Source organism: Mastigoproctus giganteus, chromosome 3, assembly GCF_048544385.1.
Source record: "Mastigoproctus giganteus isolate SK-2022 chromosome 3, ASM4854438v1, whole genome shotgun sequence".
NCBI lineage: Eukaryota > Metazoa > Arthropoda > Arachnida > Uropygi > Thelyphonidae > Mastigoproctus > Mastigoproctus giganteus.
The window spans coordinates 234,764,565-234,781,712 of NC_143577.1; the positions used below are offsets into that span (position 1 = coordinate 234,764,565).

Below are 17,148 nucleotides of genomic sequence, written 5' to 3' on the forward strand. Positions count from 1 at the left end.
TCTCTCTTGCATTCCGCCGCTGACTTTGGTGCTTGCTTTTCAATGTTAGATTTCTGATTTTGTTGAAATCTTTGAACACATTTAGTTGATGTAACTTTTGGCATTGTCACAACTTAACTAAATGAAACACAACCGCACTGCTTGACAAATTCGAAGTAACTGAATGTAGACGTAGTTACTTTAACGAGTTGTTCAACTCTCAAACTAAAAACCCGATTCGAAATCTAGTTATATATCCTTGTAGAGCTCTCAAAGGGCAACAATTTTGTTGCTTCATTTATTCATTTCATTTATAGTTTTCAAGATATTGCAAAAACAAACTTGAAAATGCTCATTTTTCAACTCTCCCAATTTTGCATCGCTGTTACTCAGGAACCATAAAAGCTACATCAAAACTATTTATAGATGTAAAAACTGCATTTCCTACTGAACAATTTTGTTGCTTACTGTTTGTCTATCTATCATATGTAAACTTTTTATTTTTTTTGAAAAAAATGATATTAAATATCAAAATTTCTAATTTTTTCTTGCATATTTGTCGACAGCATTATATACCCGACAAAATAAGTATAAAATGTTTATACTATTGTCTATTAGTTTTGGAGATATAACAGCAGTTAGACATTTCACTTTTTGTGACAGCCTGAGTGACAAAAGCCCCAGCATAAACATTATTCACATCAAAAAGATATCCAGTAAGGCATTCCTTATAGACAGCTTAATGCTTTTGCTGCCTCCTAAATGTGAAAGAGTTCATTCAATGTGCTGTAGTTTTCAGGATGGCACACAGTTTTATTTGTTTTTTGCTTGTGCTGATGTTAGTTTATGTACATGAATAAACTTTTTATAAAATTTTAAGATTTGTTCTGGTTTACAGCTCAGCACCGGATGTCGAAAAATATCAGCATTCTCACATCCTCATCATTCTGAAAATTTGTGAAAAATGGTTGAAAATCAGAAGTTTAGAATTAACTGTTAAAAGCAAACACTGTACACTTTTGTGCTGAGCTGTAAACTAGAACAAATCTTAAAATTTTATAAAAAGTTTATTCATATATATAAACTGACATCGGCACAAGCAAAAAACAAATAAAACTGTGTACCAAGTCTATAAACAAATGCCAGGTATTACTGCAAATTGTTCAATTAGTGTTCCAGTAGTGAATAGTTGTTAATTTCATGTGCCTTTATGTTTATGGCACTCAATTGACTGCTTAAGAATGACTACTCATATGCATTGCGGCACAACACTCCTAGTACTCTTTTATGCATATGTGTTGAGGCAGCAAAGATGCTAAATAGCTAGTAAAGTTACTACAAAGTACATCAACAATACAAATTATTTAATAGAACAAACACAAATTTGAAATGATATTAATAAAAATAAATTTACAGAGCATTTTAACAATAATATTAGATAGCTTATTATATATAATTTTATCACTTACTGTCATTTTGACTGATTCTGTGTTGTCAAAAACATTAAATCCAGTTAGTGTAGATATTAAGGAATCATACTAAGTGTTGTGGAAAGGTGTGATCCATATCTGATTTTTTGTGAGCAACTGCCATGAACTGCAGCTCATAAATATACAGTAGAACCACATAAATCTGGAATTATCAAAAACTATCACTTTTTGAATATTCTCTGAGGATAGTTTACTGTACACAGGCAGAAGGAAAATAGGCTGGCTGGATTTAAAAAAAAAAAAAAAAGTATTGTAGGTGCCAGATATGCATACGTTTCATTAATAATTTCCAAATACCAATTTATTTCCATTTTACATATTTCTTATGACTGTACATCATTGTTACTGTGTATTTGCAATATACAGGGTGTCTCAAAAATATTGGTACAAACATTTAGGGGAGGTAGGTAACATCTAAAGGAATGTGAAGCGCATAGGAACCCATAACTGTAAACATCACGGGAAAGTAGTAGCAGAGGCACAAGAAGCAGAAATGACACAAGACAGTAATTAGTGGCAAACATTTATTTGACATAATATTAACAATGGAGTACAAGATGGATGCATTTCATGATGTTACAACAGATGCTCGAAGGTTCCACCATGAGACGCGATGCATGTATGACACCGACACAGCATGGATTGCCGGACACGGTCGAACACACCTGGAGTTTCTTTGACAGTAGCAGCAGTGCAGACGAGTCTCGCCACGAGATCCATTTCCATCTCCACAGGCGATTCATACACGATAGATTTGAGCCCCCCCACACAGAAAGAAATCAAGGCTCGATAAATTCAGGTGAGCGTGGGGGCCAGGCAACGGGTCCACCACGGCCAATCCATCGATGCCCAAAACGCCTGTTCAAATGGTCACGAACACACCTTCCATAATGGGCAGCCGCCCCGTCATTTTGAAATCAAATGTTGCGTCTCACATTTGCTGGAATATAACCCTGGTAGAACTTGTTCAAGAAAGATCCGATATTTAGTGGAGTTCGTGTGGGATGGTAACAGGTATGGGCTGACTAAGCAGTCACCGACCATACCTGCCCACACATTTATTGCGAAGCAATGTTGTGTCGCATGGGGGCACACACTGTGTGGGCCCTCTGCTAATCTATACACTAGGTGCATGTCTGCCAGCTCACAGTTCGTATATCGATGCATGCTCTTCGTGCGGTGACTACTGCTTGAATGAGTAAACCAGAAATTTTCCCTCTCGCGAACTGATGGACAGTACCGTGTATTGACTTACGGTGACATTCCCATTATGGGTTCCTATGCGATTCACATTCCTTTAGATGTTACCTACCTCCCCTAAACATTTGTACCAATATTTTTGAGAACATGAACTAATATTGAGACTTTCAATATTAGTTCATGGTATACTACTTAGTAGTACAACAGTATGTATTTAGTTTATGGCAGGCGCCTCCGTAGCCAGGTGGGAAGGAGCAGCAGTGCGTAGCACACGCTTCTTGATTAGACTGGGGTTCCAGCCCGTCACCACCAAATATGGAGGATGCGGAAAGGTCATGGAATGACCTTTCCGCATCATATCACCACATATGATGCGGTGATATGATGCGGTGATATCAGGGAAACGGGGAACATGCTATGTAAAAAGGATATGTGGAACAGGACCAGGGTATGTCTGCCAGGGGCAAAGGTTGATGACGTTGTAGAGCGGATATCATCTTTCAAGGGCACAAAAGGTGATATAGTTGTACACGTTGGCACTAATGATATTAAGAGTAGGAGACCGGCAGAATTACTCAACAAGTACAGGTCACTGTTGAAAAAAAGCCGAGAATTAGGGTTGAATTTAAAAGTGTCTGCAATTCTGCCCAGACACGATAGGAGGGAGTATATGATGAGAGCCTTGTCGATCAATTCGGCCCTGGAAAGATTGTGCAAGGCTCAAGGGGTAGAATTTTTTTCAGCCTGGACTGTACTTGTTAACAGGAGAGATTGCTTCTACAGGGATGGGATACACTTAAATAGAAAGGGTGCAAGAATATTTGCTGATGCTATCGAGGCAGTGTTAGGTGGGTCGGAAAACTGCTAGCTTGGGGGGATACAAAGACTAATAGTTTAACAGTAACCGCAGGCAGAGGTGAAGGTGATTCTTGCACAACTTCTATTAGAATAAGAAGCGACCTGGAGCGAGGGGTGTTGGGGGTTTCAGGGACGGATGGCAGTCATCCTGGAATAGTTGGGTATATGGGATGTGTTAGGGTAATAAGGAATAGGCATAGGAGCATGTATGCTTGCATGTATACCAATGCTAGAAGTATAGTAAATAAATTTGATGAATTTGAAGTGTTGGTCAAGACATCAAAGGCGGATATTGTTGGGATAGCAGAGACGTGGTGTCACAAAGATATAAGGAATGCAGAACTGGAATTTGGGGAGTACAATGTGTACAGAAAGGATAGACAGGACAGAAAGGGAGGAGGTGTTATGCTGTTAATTAAGAAAAACATAAAATCAGAAGAAGTGCATCCAGTTGATATAGATGGACAGTGCACTGTTGAGTCAGTTTGGTGTGACATAAGCACTGCAAAAGCAAAAATAAGAGTAGGAGTGTGTTATAGGCCTAATGACTCGAATGAGTACAATGAACAATTGTACAGAGAAATAGAGTGGGCCAGTAAATCAGAATGTCTTATAATGGGGGATTTTAACTTCCCAGATATTGACTGGAACTTGTGGGTTGGTCACTCACACACTAGTCAGACTTTTGTGGATTTATTGGATGATTGTTTTCTGCAGCAGCATGTTCGAGAGGCAACCAGAGAAAGTAATACTCTTGATCTGGTTATCAGCAGTGATCATTCGTGTATTAAGAATTTGCAGATAAAGGAACCACTAGGTGGCAGTGATCACAGTGTGCTGAAGTGGGATTTACTCAAAGAGGTTACTACCGTCAGGGGTAAAGGAAAGGGTTTTTGCTTCCGTAAAGGGGAGTACAGTGGTCTCAGACAGTTTTTAAATTCTGTACAGTGGGATCGACTGACGATGTTACAAACAGTAAATTCTAAGTGGGAAGCATTCAAGGAATTAATCGTGGAAGCTACTAGACTTTTCATACCGATGAAGAAATATTGTTCAAGGTTTAGGCCTAAATGGTTATCAAATGAACTAATGAGACTCGTGACAGAGAAGAAAAATGCATGGGATGCATATAAATTATCAGGCGACGCAGAAACCTGTAGCAGATATAAGCTAGTCTGTAATCAGGTCACAAAGGAGGTTCGGCAGGCAAAGGCGGATTACGAGAAATCTTTGGCAAAAGATGCTAAGAAAAACAGCAAGGATTTCTTTACTTATATAAACTCTAAAAGGAAGGGGCTGAATATGATTGGTCCACTTGACATCGATGGTTCGACTGTTGATGACCCTGCTCAGATAGCAAACAAACTGAATGAGTATTTTGCATCTACATTCACACGTGAGGAATCATTACAGTTTGAAAATGGAAGAAGGTTATCAAATTGTAGCAGTGTGCTTAATGATTTTGTAATAACTGAGAGCAAAGTGGAGGAGAAATTGTTGAAGTTAAACATAAGAAAGGCACCTGGGGCGGATGGGATCTATCCAGTTATATTAAAGGAGGCGGCAAAGCAACTAAGCAAACCCTTAGCCATAATTATGAGAGCATCCTTGGATTCAGGGGAGGTTCCCACGGACTGGAGATGTGCAAATGTATCCCCAATTCACAAAGGAGGTTCGAAGGGTGACACGAATAATTACAGACCAGTTAGTTTAACTTCTGTTCCGGGTAAAATAATGGAGTCACTGGTTAAAGATGCATTGCAGGATCATCTAGACAAGACTGCAGCAATAATTCAGACACAGCATGGGTTTGTTAAGGGAAAGTCTTGTCTGACAAATTTGATTGGTTATTATGATGTGGTCACAAAGGAACTGGATGCAAAAAATAATTTTGATATCATATACTTGGATTTCAGGAAAGCTTTTGACACTGTTGCGCATGGAAGACTACTGTACAAATTGGAGCAGAATGGTATTAAGGGTAAGTTGCTACAATGGATAAAAGGATGGTTAAGTGGGAGAAGATAGAGGGTGGTAATCAATGGGTGCTGCTCTTCGTGGACTAATGTTATTAGTGGAGTCCCACAGGGTTCGGTGTTGGGGCCACTGTTGTTTTGTATATTTATCAATGATATTGATGAAGGTATATCAGGCTTAATGTCGAAGTTTGCAGATGACACGAAGGTTGGCAGGGTTGTTAATGACAGTAATGGCAGTGTGCTACTGCAACAGGATCTAGATAATTTGGGCAGATGGGCTAAGAAGTGGCAACTGAAGTTTAACCTTGACAAATGCAAAGTACTGCATATGGGTAGAAGTAACCCCAGAGAAACGTACCAACTGTGTGGTACTACACTTAAGGTGGTAGAAAATGAAAAAGACCTGGGAGTAATTGTGCAGTCAGATATGAAGTTTTCTGAGCAATGTAGACAGGCTGCTAGGGCAGGTCATGGGGTTTTGTCAATGATATATAGGAATTTTGCTAGCAGGGAAAAGGAGGTGATTGTCCCTCTGTATAAGGCAATGGTCAGGCCACGCCTTGAGTACTGCGTACAGGTCTGGAGGCCTCATTTTAGGAAGGATGTAGATTTGCTTGAGCGTGTACAGAGAAGAGCAACACGATTGGTGAGGGGAATGAAGGGATCCTCTTACCAAGAGAGGCTTAAGTTCTGCAAATTGCAGTGGCTGGAGACTAGGCACCTGCGTGGTGATCTGATTGAGGTCTATAAGGCCTTGAATGGGTTGAGCCCGCTGAATTCTGATGGGATCCTCCCACTTGTTCAGAATACGAACCTACGGGGACATAAGTTCAAATTAAGAAAGGATAGATGTAGAATAGATGTGCGGAAATTTGCCTTTAGCCAGCGGGTGGTTAATTGCTGGAACAAACTTCCATCTGTCGTTGTGGAAGTTGATAGGTTAAATAAATTTAAGGAGGAACTGGACAGGCAATTGGAGGGTATGGTGTGATTTTTTTTTTTTTTTTTTTTTTTGGCTGATGCTGCATAAGCTCCTACACTGCTTTCTTGCATCAAGTGCCACTACTACTACTACTACTATATCCCGGACCAATATGGCCTTAGTTGCTAATGCTCCTAAAAAAAACCAAGAAAAACAAACATTTAGTTTATGGCAATTTGATTTCTGAAATCATATTGTGCCATTTATACTTTATATTAAAAATATTGAATAATTGCAGCAATGCCCATGGTGGAGGTGGGATTTGAACCCAATTATTACTTTTATTTCTTAGGCAAGCACACTACTCACTGGATCAATCTGGCAACATGGGTTCACATTTTGGCTCAGTGCTTTGGTGGTGACTATCACTTTTTGGATATTAGGAATCAGAGCTACTGTATTATCTAATAAAAATATTCAAATGTGATTTCTGACAAGATTTTTAGATTACCTAGTTAGCAAAAAGCATACTTATTTTATTAAATGTTCAAAAGCTCTCCCCAAGTATGCACAGAAAAATTAATTTTTTTTCTCTGATGTGTGACTACATTATATTATGTTATACAGAATATGCACATGATATGAATTACCCTTGAATGCTTTGACTATGTGCATAACTTTAAAAAAACTCAATTTTTAAAAATCATGCATGTCCTATGTCCCGAGGATACCAGATTTATGAGGTTCTACTCTAACTCATCTGCTGCTCTTCAAGTCATTTCTTACTCCATCCCTATACAACTCGATCTAATTTACAGACATCTGTGTTTCCATATCAGAAATAATATGCTCATTGAATCTGATGTATCACCATATTTACTTCAGCCAACTGAAGTAGAGAAGGCATGTTGCTTGCAGCCTGTAGTTTGCAGATGGGAAGATAGATGACAGACTGCACAAAGAGTTTGGTAACAAAACAGTTCATACGAAATGTTACTTTTCTAAATAAGTCTACAGAGAAATGGTTCACCCGAGTCTTCTTACAAATTATGTAATCACTGGATATGGGTCAATCAACACTGAACTTAAAATTTTATCTCTCTCTGACTCGGATCACTGCTTTTGTGGGGCTCTAGAGGATTGAGAGCATCTGCTGTATTACTAACCATTTATGGTGATCTGAGACAACAACTGAATTCTGTCCACACAAATATTCAATACAGGTCAAGAGCACAAATTCATTGAAGATCCGGTTGTATTCCAGTATGTTTAAGATTAAGCCAAAGCTTTATTTATTGATGGAAGTCACTCCCCAGTCAGTCATCTGACAACCAAGGCAAACTTAATGGTAATAATTGATTAGGAAAACCCACCAAGCAGTTTCTGGGGTGGGTTATAGTTACAGCTTGCTATAAGTAATTTTCTTTTAAAATATGTAATATTGTTAATAACAGATACAGTAAGTTCATTGTGTACATTGAAATATCAATGCTTGGACATTGCATGTCTATTGATCTTGTCTTCACTTAGACTGATTGTCTTTTGATATTTTAAGCTGGAAATGAGCTGTATCTTTACGATGCTATGCAATTATTAGCATTGGCATATGATGCAAGAAAGCAAGCTTATGCAGCATCAGCCAAAAAGCAAAAAAAACCACTCCCATTTCACCCCTTCATTCGTTCGAAATACCTGTCCAGCTGAGCCCTAATTTATTTAGGCTATCAACTTCCACAACAAGGGATGGAAGTCTGTTCCACCAACCAACTACCCGCTGGTTAAAGGCAAATTTCCGCCCATCTATCCTACATCTGTCTTTCCTCAATTTGAATTTATGCCCTCTCAGGTGATTATTCTAAACAAGAGGAAGAATCCCATTGGCATTGAGCATGCTCAAACCATTCAAGGCTTTATACACCTCTATCAGCTCACCTCGTCGGTGCCTAGTCTCCAGACACTGTAATTTGCAAAACTTAAACCTTTTTTCGTAAGAGCAACCCTTTGTTCCATTCACTAATCTTGTTGCCCTTCTCTGTACTTGTTCCAGCAGCTCGTCCTTCTTAAAATGAGGCCTCCAGAACTGTATACAGTACTCAAGGTGTGGCCTGACCATTGCCTTATACAAGGGAATAATCACCTCCTTATCTCTGCTAGAAAAATTCCTGTATATCATTGACAAGACACCATGAGCTACTCTTGCAGCCCATCTGCACTGCTCAGAGAACTTCATATCTTCCTGCACAATTACCCCCAGGTCCTTTTCATTCTCTATCACTGTCCGTGTAGTACCACAGAGTTGATACGTTGCTCTGGGGTTACTGTTTCCCATATGTAGTACTTTACATTTGCCACCTCTCAGCCCATCTTCTCAATCTTTCCAGATCCTGTTGCAGCAGCATAGCATCAGTAGTGTCCTTAACAACTCTGTCAACCTTTGTATCATCTGCAAACTTGGACATTAAGCTTGATATACCATCATCAATGTCACTTATAAATACAGAAAACAATAATGGACCCAACACTGAACCCTGAGGGACTCCACTAATAACATTAGTCCACGATGAGCAGTGTCCATTGATTATCATTCTCTGTCTTCTCCCCCTCAACCATCCCTATATTATAGTTCTACTGCCTGTCACTCTCCTTCCCTTTCTTTATTTTATTTTATTTATATGCGCGCGCGCACACACACACACACACACACACACACACACACACACACACACACACACACACACACACACACACACACACCGTAAAGATTAATAGGAGGAGAGTGAAAAAAGGAAATTGATTATTGATAATGAAAAGGCAACTGAGGGACAGAAAGAACTTAACGCCCATAATAAAAGATGTAGAGATAAGAGAAGAAAGTATGAAATAAAAAACCAAAAAACCAACCATAATTAATTTTTAAAATTATTTTATACTTCTCTTATCTCTACATTTTTTGTCTACTTGCTTACACACGCACACACACACATATATATATATATATATATATATATATATATATATATATATAATAATAATAATAAATGCCAATGCTAATAACACTAAAGGGCACAAGGAAAAGAGTAGATTACCTATAGATTAAAGATTAAAGCCAGCAAAGGCCAAATGGCAAAACAGAGTTACAAATAAGACCATCAAAGGACTGAAATGACATAAATTGGTGAATTTTAAGAATAGTATTGCGCAAAGCAGCAGATAACTAATTCTTAAATTGATAAAATATTTAAGTGATAATATTAAAGAGTAAAACCAGATAAGAATTTTGAAGGTAAAATAATCAGGATAGGATAGGATATGGCAAATGCACCGATGCGCACAAAGCAACAGCAATGGATGCAAATGTAAGAATAAGCATATTCTAAAAAATATACATCAAAAACTGGCAATTTATTAATGAAAGAATGATCTCATTGGAACTGAAAATGTATGGGAGAGAAATATGTATTTTGGGAATATATGCCCCGACTAATGACACCGCCAATACCTTGAAGGATGAATTTTGGGAGGATCTGAGAGAACTAATAGAAAAAATCCCTAAGAACAAAGATATATATTTCTAATGGGAGATTTCAGTGCAAGAGTAGGAACTGAACAAAATAGCAAAGTTATTGGAAGATTTGGAGAAAAAGAGAGGAACGACAACGGAGATAGACTATGCAATCTTTGTGAGCAGTTCGACTTGAGAATAAACAACACATTTTTCCAACACAAGGATATCCATAAATATACTTGGTCACAGGAGACAAGACAAATTAGATCAGTTATAGATTACATTATTTCAAAACATTCAGGGACATATGTATTGAAAGATGTCAGAGTTTATAGAGGAGCCGAATGTGGATCTGACCATTTTCTTGTTAAAACTACACTGAGGTGGAACTGGATTAAGAAAATTTGTGTGGACAACCAACAATGCAGGGAGGGAGAAATGTTACAAGTGGATCAATTTAACATTGACCTACTCCAGGACGACAGCATTAGAAACAACTTCACCCAGAGGCTGGATGCTGCAATTAACATAGAGATAAAAGGTAATAATACTGAAGAAATCTACGAATATTTAAAAAATACTGTTAAAAAAAATAGCTCATGAAATCCTAGGCAAAAAGAAGAGCCAAGGACCAAAAAAGACCTGGATTACAGAGAAAGTAAAAGCTGCTGTAGAGGAAAAGAAACTTGCATATCAGAAATGGCTGGGTGATAGGAATGATGCATATAGGAACATTTATGTTGAAAAGAAGAAAATAGCCAATCGGTTGGTAGTAGAAGCAAAAAATGAAGGATGGGAAAGGAAATGCGCAACTATTAATAGCAAATTGGGCTTCAAGCAATCAGCGGAATCGTGGACAGTCCTTAAAGACTTGAGAAAACAGAATAAACACAATGCTGGTTTGCAATTAATACCTTTGAAAGACTGGACGGAGTACTATGAAGGACTTTTAAAAGAAGACTGGGAAGAGTTCAAGACGATGGAGGATTTTGGTGTAGAAGACTCGGGCTTAAAAGTTTCTGTTAGGGAAGTGGAACTCCTGCTGAAGGAAGGAAGGAAGGAATGGCAAATCACCTGGACCTGGAGGAATTTACATGGAACTTCTGAAATATAGAGGAAGAGGAGTGGCTGTTCTGATACAAAAACTGTTAAATAGTATACTGAGAGGAGAAGAAATACCGAAAGAAATGATAACAGGATATATTACATCAATTTTTAAGAAGGGCGATCAGAAAAGCTGTTCAAATTACAGAGGAATATGCATCCTGAACTCGCTGTTAAAGATCCTTGGAAAATGGATCAGGAACCATTTAGAAGCCCGAATCGAGATATCAGAAGAACAAAGTGGTTTTTCAGCCGGGAGGTCATGTATAGACCATGTCTCAACAGTATGACAGATCCTTGAAAAATGCCAATCAAAAAGGGGGAAAAAAAATCTTTATGATTTTCATTAACCTTGAAAAGGCATATGACAGTGTTCCAAGAAAACTCTTATGGGAAGCACTGAAAGAGGCAAATATTGATGGACAACTGATTAACATTATTAAGGGAATTGACATGAATAATAGATGCAGAATTAAACTGGGATCAGCTTTGTAACCTGAATTCCACACTTCAAAAGGCTTATTACACAGTTGTTGCATGTCACCAACACTTTTCAAAATTTATATCGACATCTGCCTAAGATCCTGGTCAAAAAAAATGTAATAAAATGGGACTGCCGATTAATAAGGACACCTATATTCACAATTTACTTTTTGCAGACGATCAGGTGGTGATAGCACATGACTTAGAAGATGCAAAGTATGCATGTTGTCAATTGTTTGAGGAATATAAACAATGGGGTCTAAAAATGAAATTTAGCAAGACTGAAATGTTGTCTTCAGGACCAGGACACGTTCTAAATATTGCAGGTTTTAAAATCAAACAAGTTGATAAATTCAAATATTTGGGATCAATCTTACAAAGTGATGGATCATCCAAGCAGAGATCAATAAGAGGATGGCAGAAAGGCTATCAGCATGTTAAACTCTGTTCTGTGGAGCAAAAATATCCTAAATAAAACAAAGAAACTTATTTCAAACGATTGTACAAAGTCTTCTATTGTATGGAGCAGAAACCTGGACATTGAATAGGCGAGCAGAAAACAAATTGCTCTCCACAGAAATGGATTTTTGGAGACAATCAGCAGGAACTTCTAGAAGAGACAGAAAACGGAATGAAGACATAAGGGAAAAAATGGAAGTGAAAAAGACTGTTATTGACATCATCAAAGAAAAGTGTCTAACATGGTACGGACATGTAAAACGGATATCCAAAGACTATCCTAGAATGGATACCTCCTGGAAGAAGGAGAATAGGAGGACATGGATGGATGGAATACGGGAGTGCATGACAGCCCGAGGCTTAAGATACCCAGAACCGCACTTTATGGCGGGAAAAAATTCCTAACAAGAAATAACTTGTAGGCTGAGGAAACCCATTGTAAATGGAAACACTCCTCTTGAAGAAAATAAAAAATATGACAAATAAAAATAAATCATCTTTATTTTTATTTATCATATTTCATCTTTATTTTTATTTGTGATATTTTTTATAATATGTATATATATAGGGTGTCTCAAAAATACACGGCATAACTTCAGGAATGAGTTCCTCATATGTAGACAATAAAAATATTTTATATCAACATAGTTCCGGAAATGCCTGGTTTCCTAGTTTTGAAGGTCTGTCAATGACACTTAACTGTTCACATCACCTTATAGTAATTGTTCAAAATGTCCACCTTCTGCCTGAATACAGGCCTCACATCAACGTCTCATGGACTCGTGAAGATGATGCAAATTCGTGGCATGTTTCGTATTCTCACAACCTGCCACAATTTGATTGCGAAGAGTTTCCACATCAGCTACCAGAGTTGAATACACCAATGACTTTAAATGGCCCCACAACAAGCATGCACAACATCCAAAATCTCCTCCTCTACTTCAGGAGTCGTAGATCTTGGTCGTCCTCTGTCGGCAGCACGAGGTGTAAAGGTCCCATGTTCACAAAGGCGGCGATGGATACCTTCGAACATTCTACTGTCTGGACATCTTCGTTCTGGGAACCTTTCATGGTACAAATGACAAGCCTCCAGAGCATTGCCGTCCGCCAAACCGTACATAAAGTGCATATCCGCTCGATCCTGATTTGAGTATATGGTTGGAATGGAAAATCACCGTATTCTGTTAGTACCTTGTGATGAAGGAAATCACCTGCAGGAGATAAGATATTCCGATTAATAACTCGGGAACTAAGCATTTCCGGAACTATGTTGATATAAAATATTTTTATTGTCTACATATGAAGAACTAATTCCTGAAGTTATGCTGTATATTTTTGAGACACCCTATATATATATATTTTTTTTTTTATTTATTTATTATTATTATTTTTTAATGCTGTTGTCACTTTAGGGCAGGATCTAAGTGGCTCGGTTTTAGAGCAGCATTTTAGTTTATTTTCTTAATTTTTCCATTGTTTTTTCTTATTTCTATTAATATTATTTTTCTTTTTCTCTATTTTATTATTATCCTTATTTTGCTTCTTATTTAACTTCTTTTCTTTTTTTTTCTTTTCTTCTGGTACCACAATCATGATCAATTGGCTTCTGGCTTCCTCAGGATGCTTAGATTAGTCCTTTTGTGCTGGTTAATGTGTGTAAAGTTGCAGCATGCCTCCTCATTGGCATGGACAGTTATTAGGAAGCAGCTATCCTGATGATTGTTGCTTTCTGATAGAAAGTGGCCAGAGGCAACTAAACAACAGCACACACGCACACACACTACACAAAACGGCGCCTCTGTAACCAGGTGGGCAGGAGCAGCAGTGTGTAGCACATGCTTCTTGATTAGACTGGGGTTCGAGCCCGTGAGCCACCAAATATGGAGGATGCAGAAAGGTCAGGAATGACCACCGCATATCCCTGGAGCAATATGGCCTTAGTTGCTAATGCTTCTAAAAACCAAATAACAAAAAAAAAAAAAAAAAAACTAGACAAAACCTAATTTCTGGCCATTTTACAGAGTTCTGCATTCATAGTGAACTCTGTCAAAGTTGAGTTAATGTTAGGAGGCTACCCTACCTAAGCCAAAACACATGCCAACATGTGCATATTAAATTGAGCAGTGCTAGATAAAGGAATCAACAATGAATTTCGTGCAGGGAATGGTTCCTGAATCTAGTATCATAGTTAGTGATATTAACAGGCAGGCGCCTCCGTAGCCAGGTGGGCAGGAGCAGCAATGCGTAGCACATGCTTCATGATTAGACCGGGGTTCGAGCCCGTGAGCCACCAAATATGAAGGATGCAGAAAGGTCAGGGAATGACCACCGCATATCCCTGGAGCAATATGGCCTTAGTTGCTAATGCTCCTAAAAACCAAACAACAACATTAACAGGCAAGTACGTACTTGAATGTCTCTTAACTTTTTTTTTTAATGAACTGAATTTTATGTTCTTGATTGTTAAAGACTTTTTAATGTATGGAACTAGTGAAAACTATTGTTACTGAAATAATTAGGAAAAGGGAAGTTTTAATTTCCAATTGTCATTCCTCTGTTGTTTCACAATAAGAATTAAAATCACAAATAATAGACTTGAATGTCAGGTGAATTAATTAAAATTAACTTATCAAGTTAACTGTGGTCTCCTACTTTTTTTAAATTTTTTTATTACAATGAATTTATCATTTTGCTATAGTGTTCTTGTGTAGCTCAGAAACAAATTCCTGAATATTCTCCATATCTAAGTATGTTAGTAACTCATTACAAAATCCAAAACTTTAAAATGCTATTTCAATTAATTTTCAATTGAAACTTTTGAACAGTTATTATTAATGCATTATTATTAATAATGTATTAATAATGGCACGATTTTAGTCTTAAATATGAATTACACTGATTTGTTATTTAATGGAATCATTAAATAGGTAATTGAGGTAGTAATCGTACATGTTTAGGTTTATTTTTTTAGTAGCAGTTGTTGATGCTTCATGATACAAATAAAAGAATATTAAAGCTACTCACTATACTATATGAATGCCTTGAAGAAAATAAAGTGAAGGGTCATTGGATGTGATTAAACTGCAATATATTAGTTTGATGGTTAATTTTGGAATTAGTTTTTCAACAGAATCAATTGTAGGAAGTGTTTACACAAAATTCATTTAATTCATGAAATTTTCTAACTTAAATGTAAACTCACTGAAATAATGAAAGAATTTATAAATGTTCTGAATATGTTATATAATCAATTTTTAAAAATTATTTTCTAAATTAGTAAAATGATATATTCTAGGTGATAAACAGAATGGCTGTAGGAACTCCAGAGTATATTGCTCCAGAAGTATTAATGGCAATGAATGGTAGACCAGCATCTACTACGTATGGAATAGAATGTGACTGGTGGTCCTTAGGAATTATTGGGTATGAGATGTTTTATGGTAATACCCCCTTTTCAGGTGGTGAAAAAGTGGCAATTACATATAACAACATAATGCATTTCAAGGTAATTGTTTTGCATACTTGTTTTCACTCTTTGTACATATGTATATTTTTAATTGTCCATCCAGTTTACTAAATAGTATTTTTAAATACTCTATGTATTCGTTTTAAGAAAGCTACATAAATTATAAACTGTGTGAGTGAGGGAGAAAAGATCTTCAAGGATCTTCAAGACCCTGCATGATTTCAGTGGTTTTGTTCTCTTTGTCTGTTTGGTCCACCTATTTGATCATGAAGTGCATAGACTTAATTTGATCCTGCATTTTTCCTGTGTGTATGACAACTAACAATGATTTTTCAGATTTTCAATGGAGAAATCAAAGAAAACAATTTTGTTGAAAGTGCAGCTGAAACTGCATTGGCCAAACAGAAACTGTGTGGACCAAACGGTTCCATGAAAGTACAGAATACGAAGAAACAGAACAATGAAAGGACAGAACAGAACAGTGAAGAAACAGAACTGTGACAAAACAGACAGAACTATGACAAATCAAAACAGGGGGAAAATAAAACTATTATTGTCGTATCTCTATATGTTGTATAGATTTTTAATCACTGCAGGTTGTCCATTCGGCGTAAAAACATCAATGTATAGTTCTACAACATTTAAATGAGCAAGTCCTTCACCGATGGGATGAAACATTTTCGTTCTAGCAAAAATACAAATAAATTGTGTGCCTACATTTCCAAGAATACTAAATACAAGACACCATACTGACTGTATAGTGTCTATATCTACAGTGAAATTCCCTACCAGCCAAGTGATATGGGGGCGCATTTCATATCGCGGAGTAGGCCACCTGCAGTTTATAAAAGGTTCCGTAAATGCCACTGGATACCTGGCTATATTGGAAGGCAAATTGCTGCCAACCATTAGAGACCATTTCAACCTGCCAAGTAACTGCATCTTTCAGGACGATTCTGCTCCTTGTCATCGGGCAAAAAGTCTAAGTAGGCACTTCTGTAGTTACTTTAGCTTCGTTTCTCCATTAGAGGTTCAACAGTAATGTGTTTACATTTGTTACAGATAAAAAAAATAGAATATTTTTTTACTTCCATTATTTTTGAAATATTTTGAGAGCACCTGTCAAATATTACTTAGCTTTGCCTTAGCTATTAATAAATATCTTTTTGTTTATATTTCTATTTGTTATTCTTCTCATTAATTATACCATCGTGAAAAAGAGTTAGAAATGTGAAATTCCTAGGTGTTGCACTTTCTTTGAACACCAGTGTATATGCTAAAAACAAGGAATTTAAAATTAGTGGTTTCTCTTGCATACAATTATTGAAGCACATAAGTTTTTACATTTTATGGCAGCACCTCCATTCTCTGGCGGGCGCCTCCATGGGCAGGAGTAGCATTGCATAGCACACGCTTCTTGATTAGACCGGGGGTTCGAGCCTGTGACCACCAAATACGGAGGATGCAGAAAGGTCATCCTAAAAAACCAAATAACAAACAAACCATTCTCTGGCTTTATGTCAGAGAAGAGTCTGGCTGAAAGCAAGTGGGATTTTTTGTTTTTGATTGACATTTCCAGTTTCTGTTAGTCAAGATAAATAAGGGGATAATATTCAAAACCACTAAATAAGAGAAGTGATAAATTGTCTAAAACAGAGAGTATTTTATTTTCAAAAAATAATTAAAAATATAAATATTTTTAA

The 17,148-nt window shown here is 37.1% G+C and overlaps 1 protein-coding gene across 1 annotated transcript in view; it reads left to right on the forward strand.

The window, feature by feature from the left end:
* LOC150088894 (citron Rho-interacting kinase-like) overlaps positions 1–17,148 on the forward strand; it is a 178,665-nt gene that overhangs the window by 21,054 nt on the left and 140,463 nt on the right. The window contains exon 5 of the mRNA XM_090370347.1: positions 15,275–15,484. Coding sequence (XP_090226473.1) covers positions 15,275–15,484 — 210 coding nt within the window. The remainder of the gene's footprint in view (positions 1–15,274; positions 15,485–17,148) is intronic.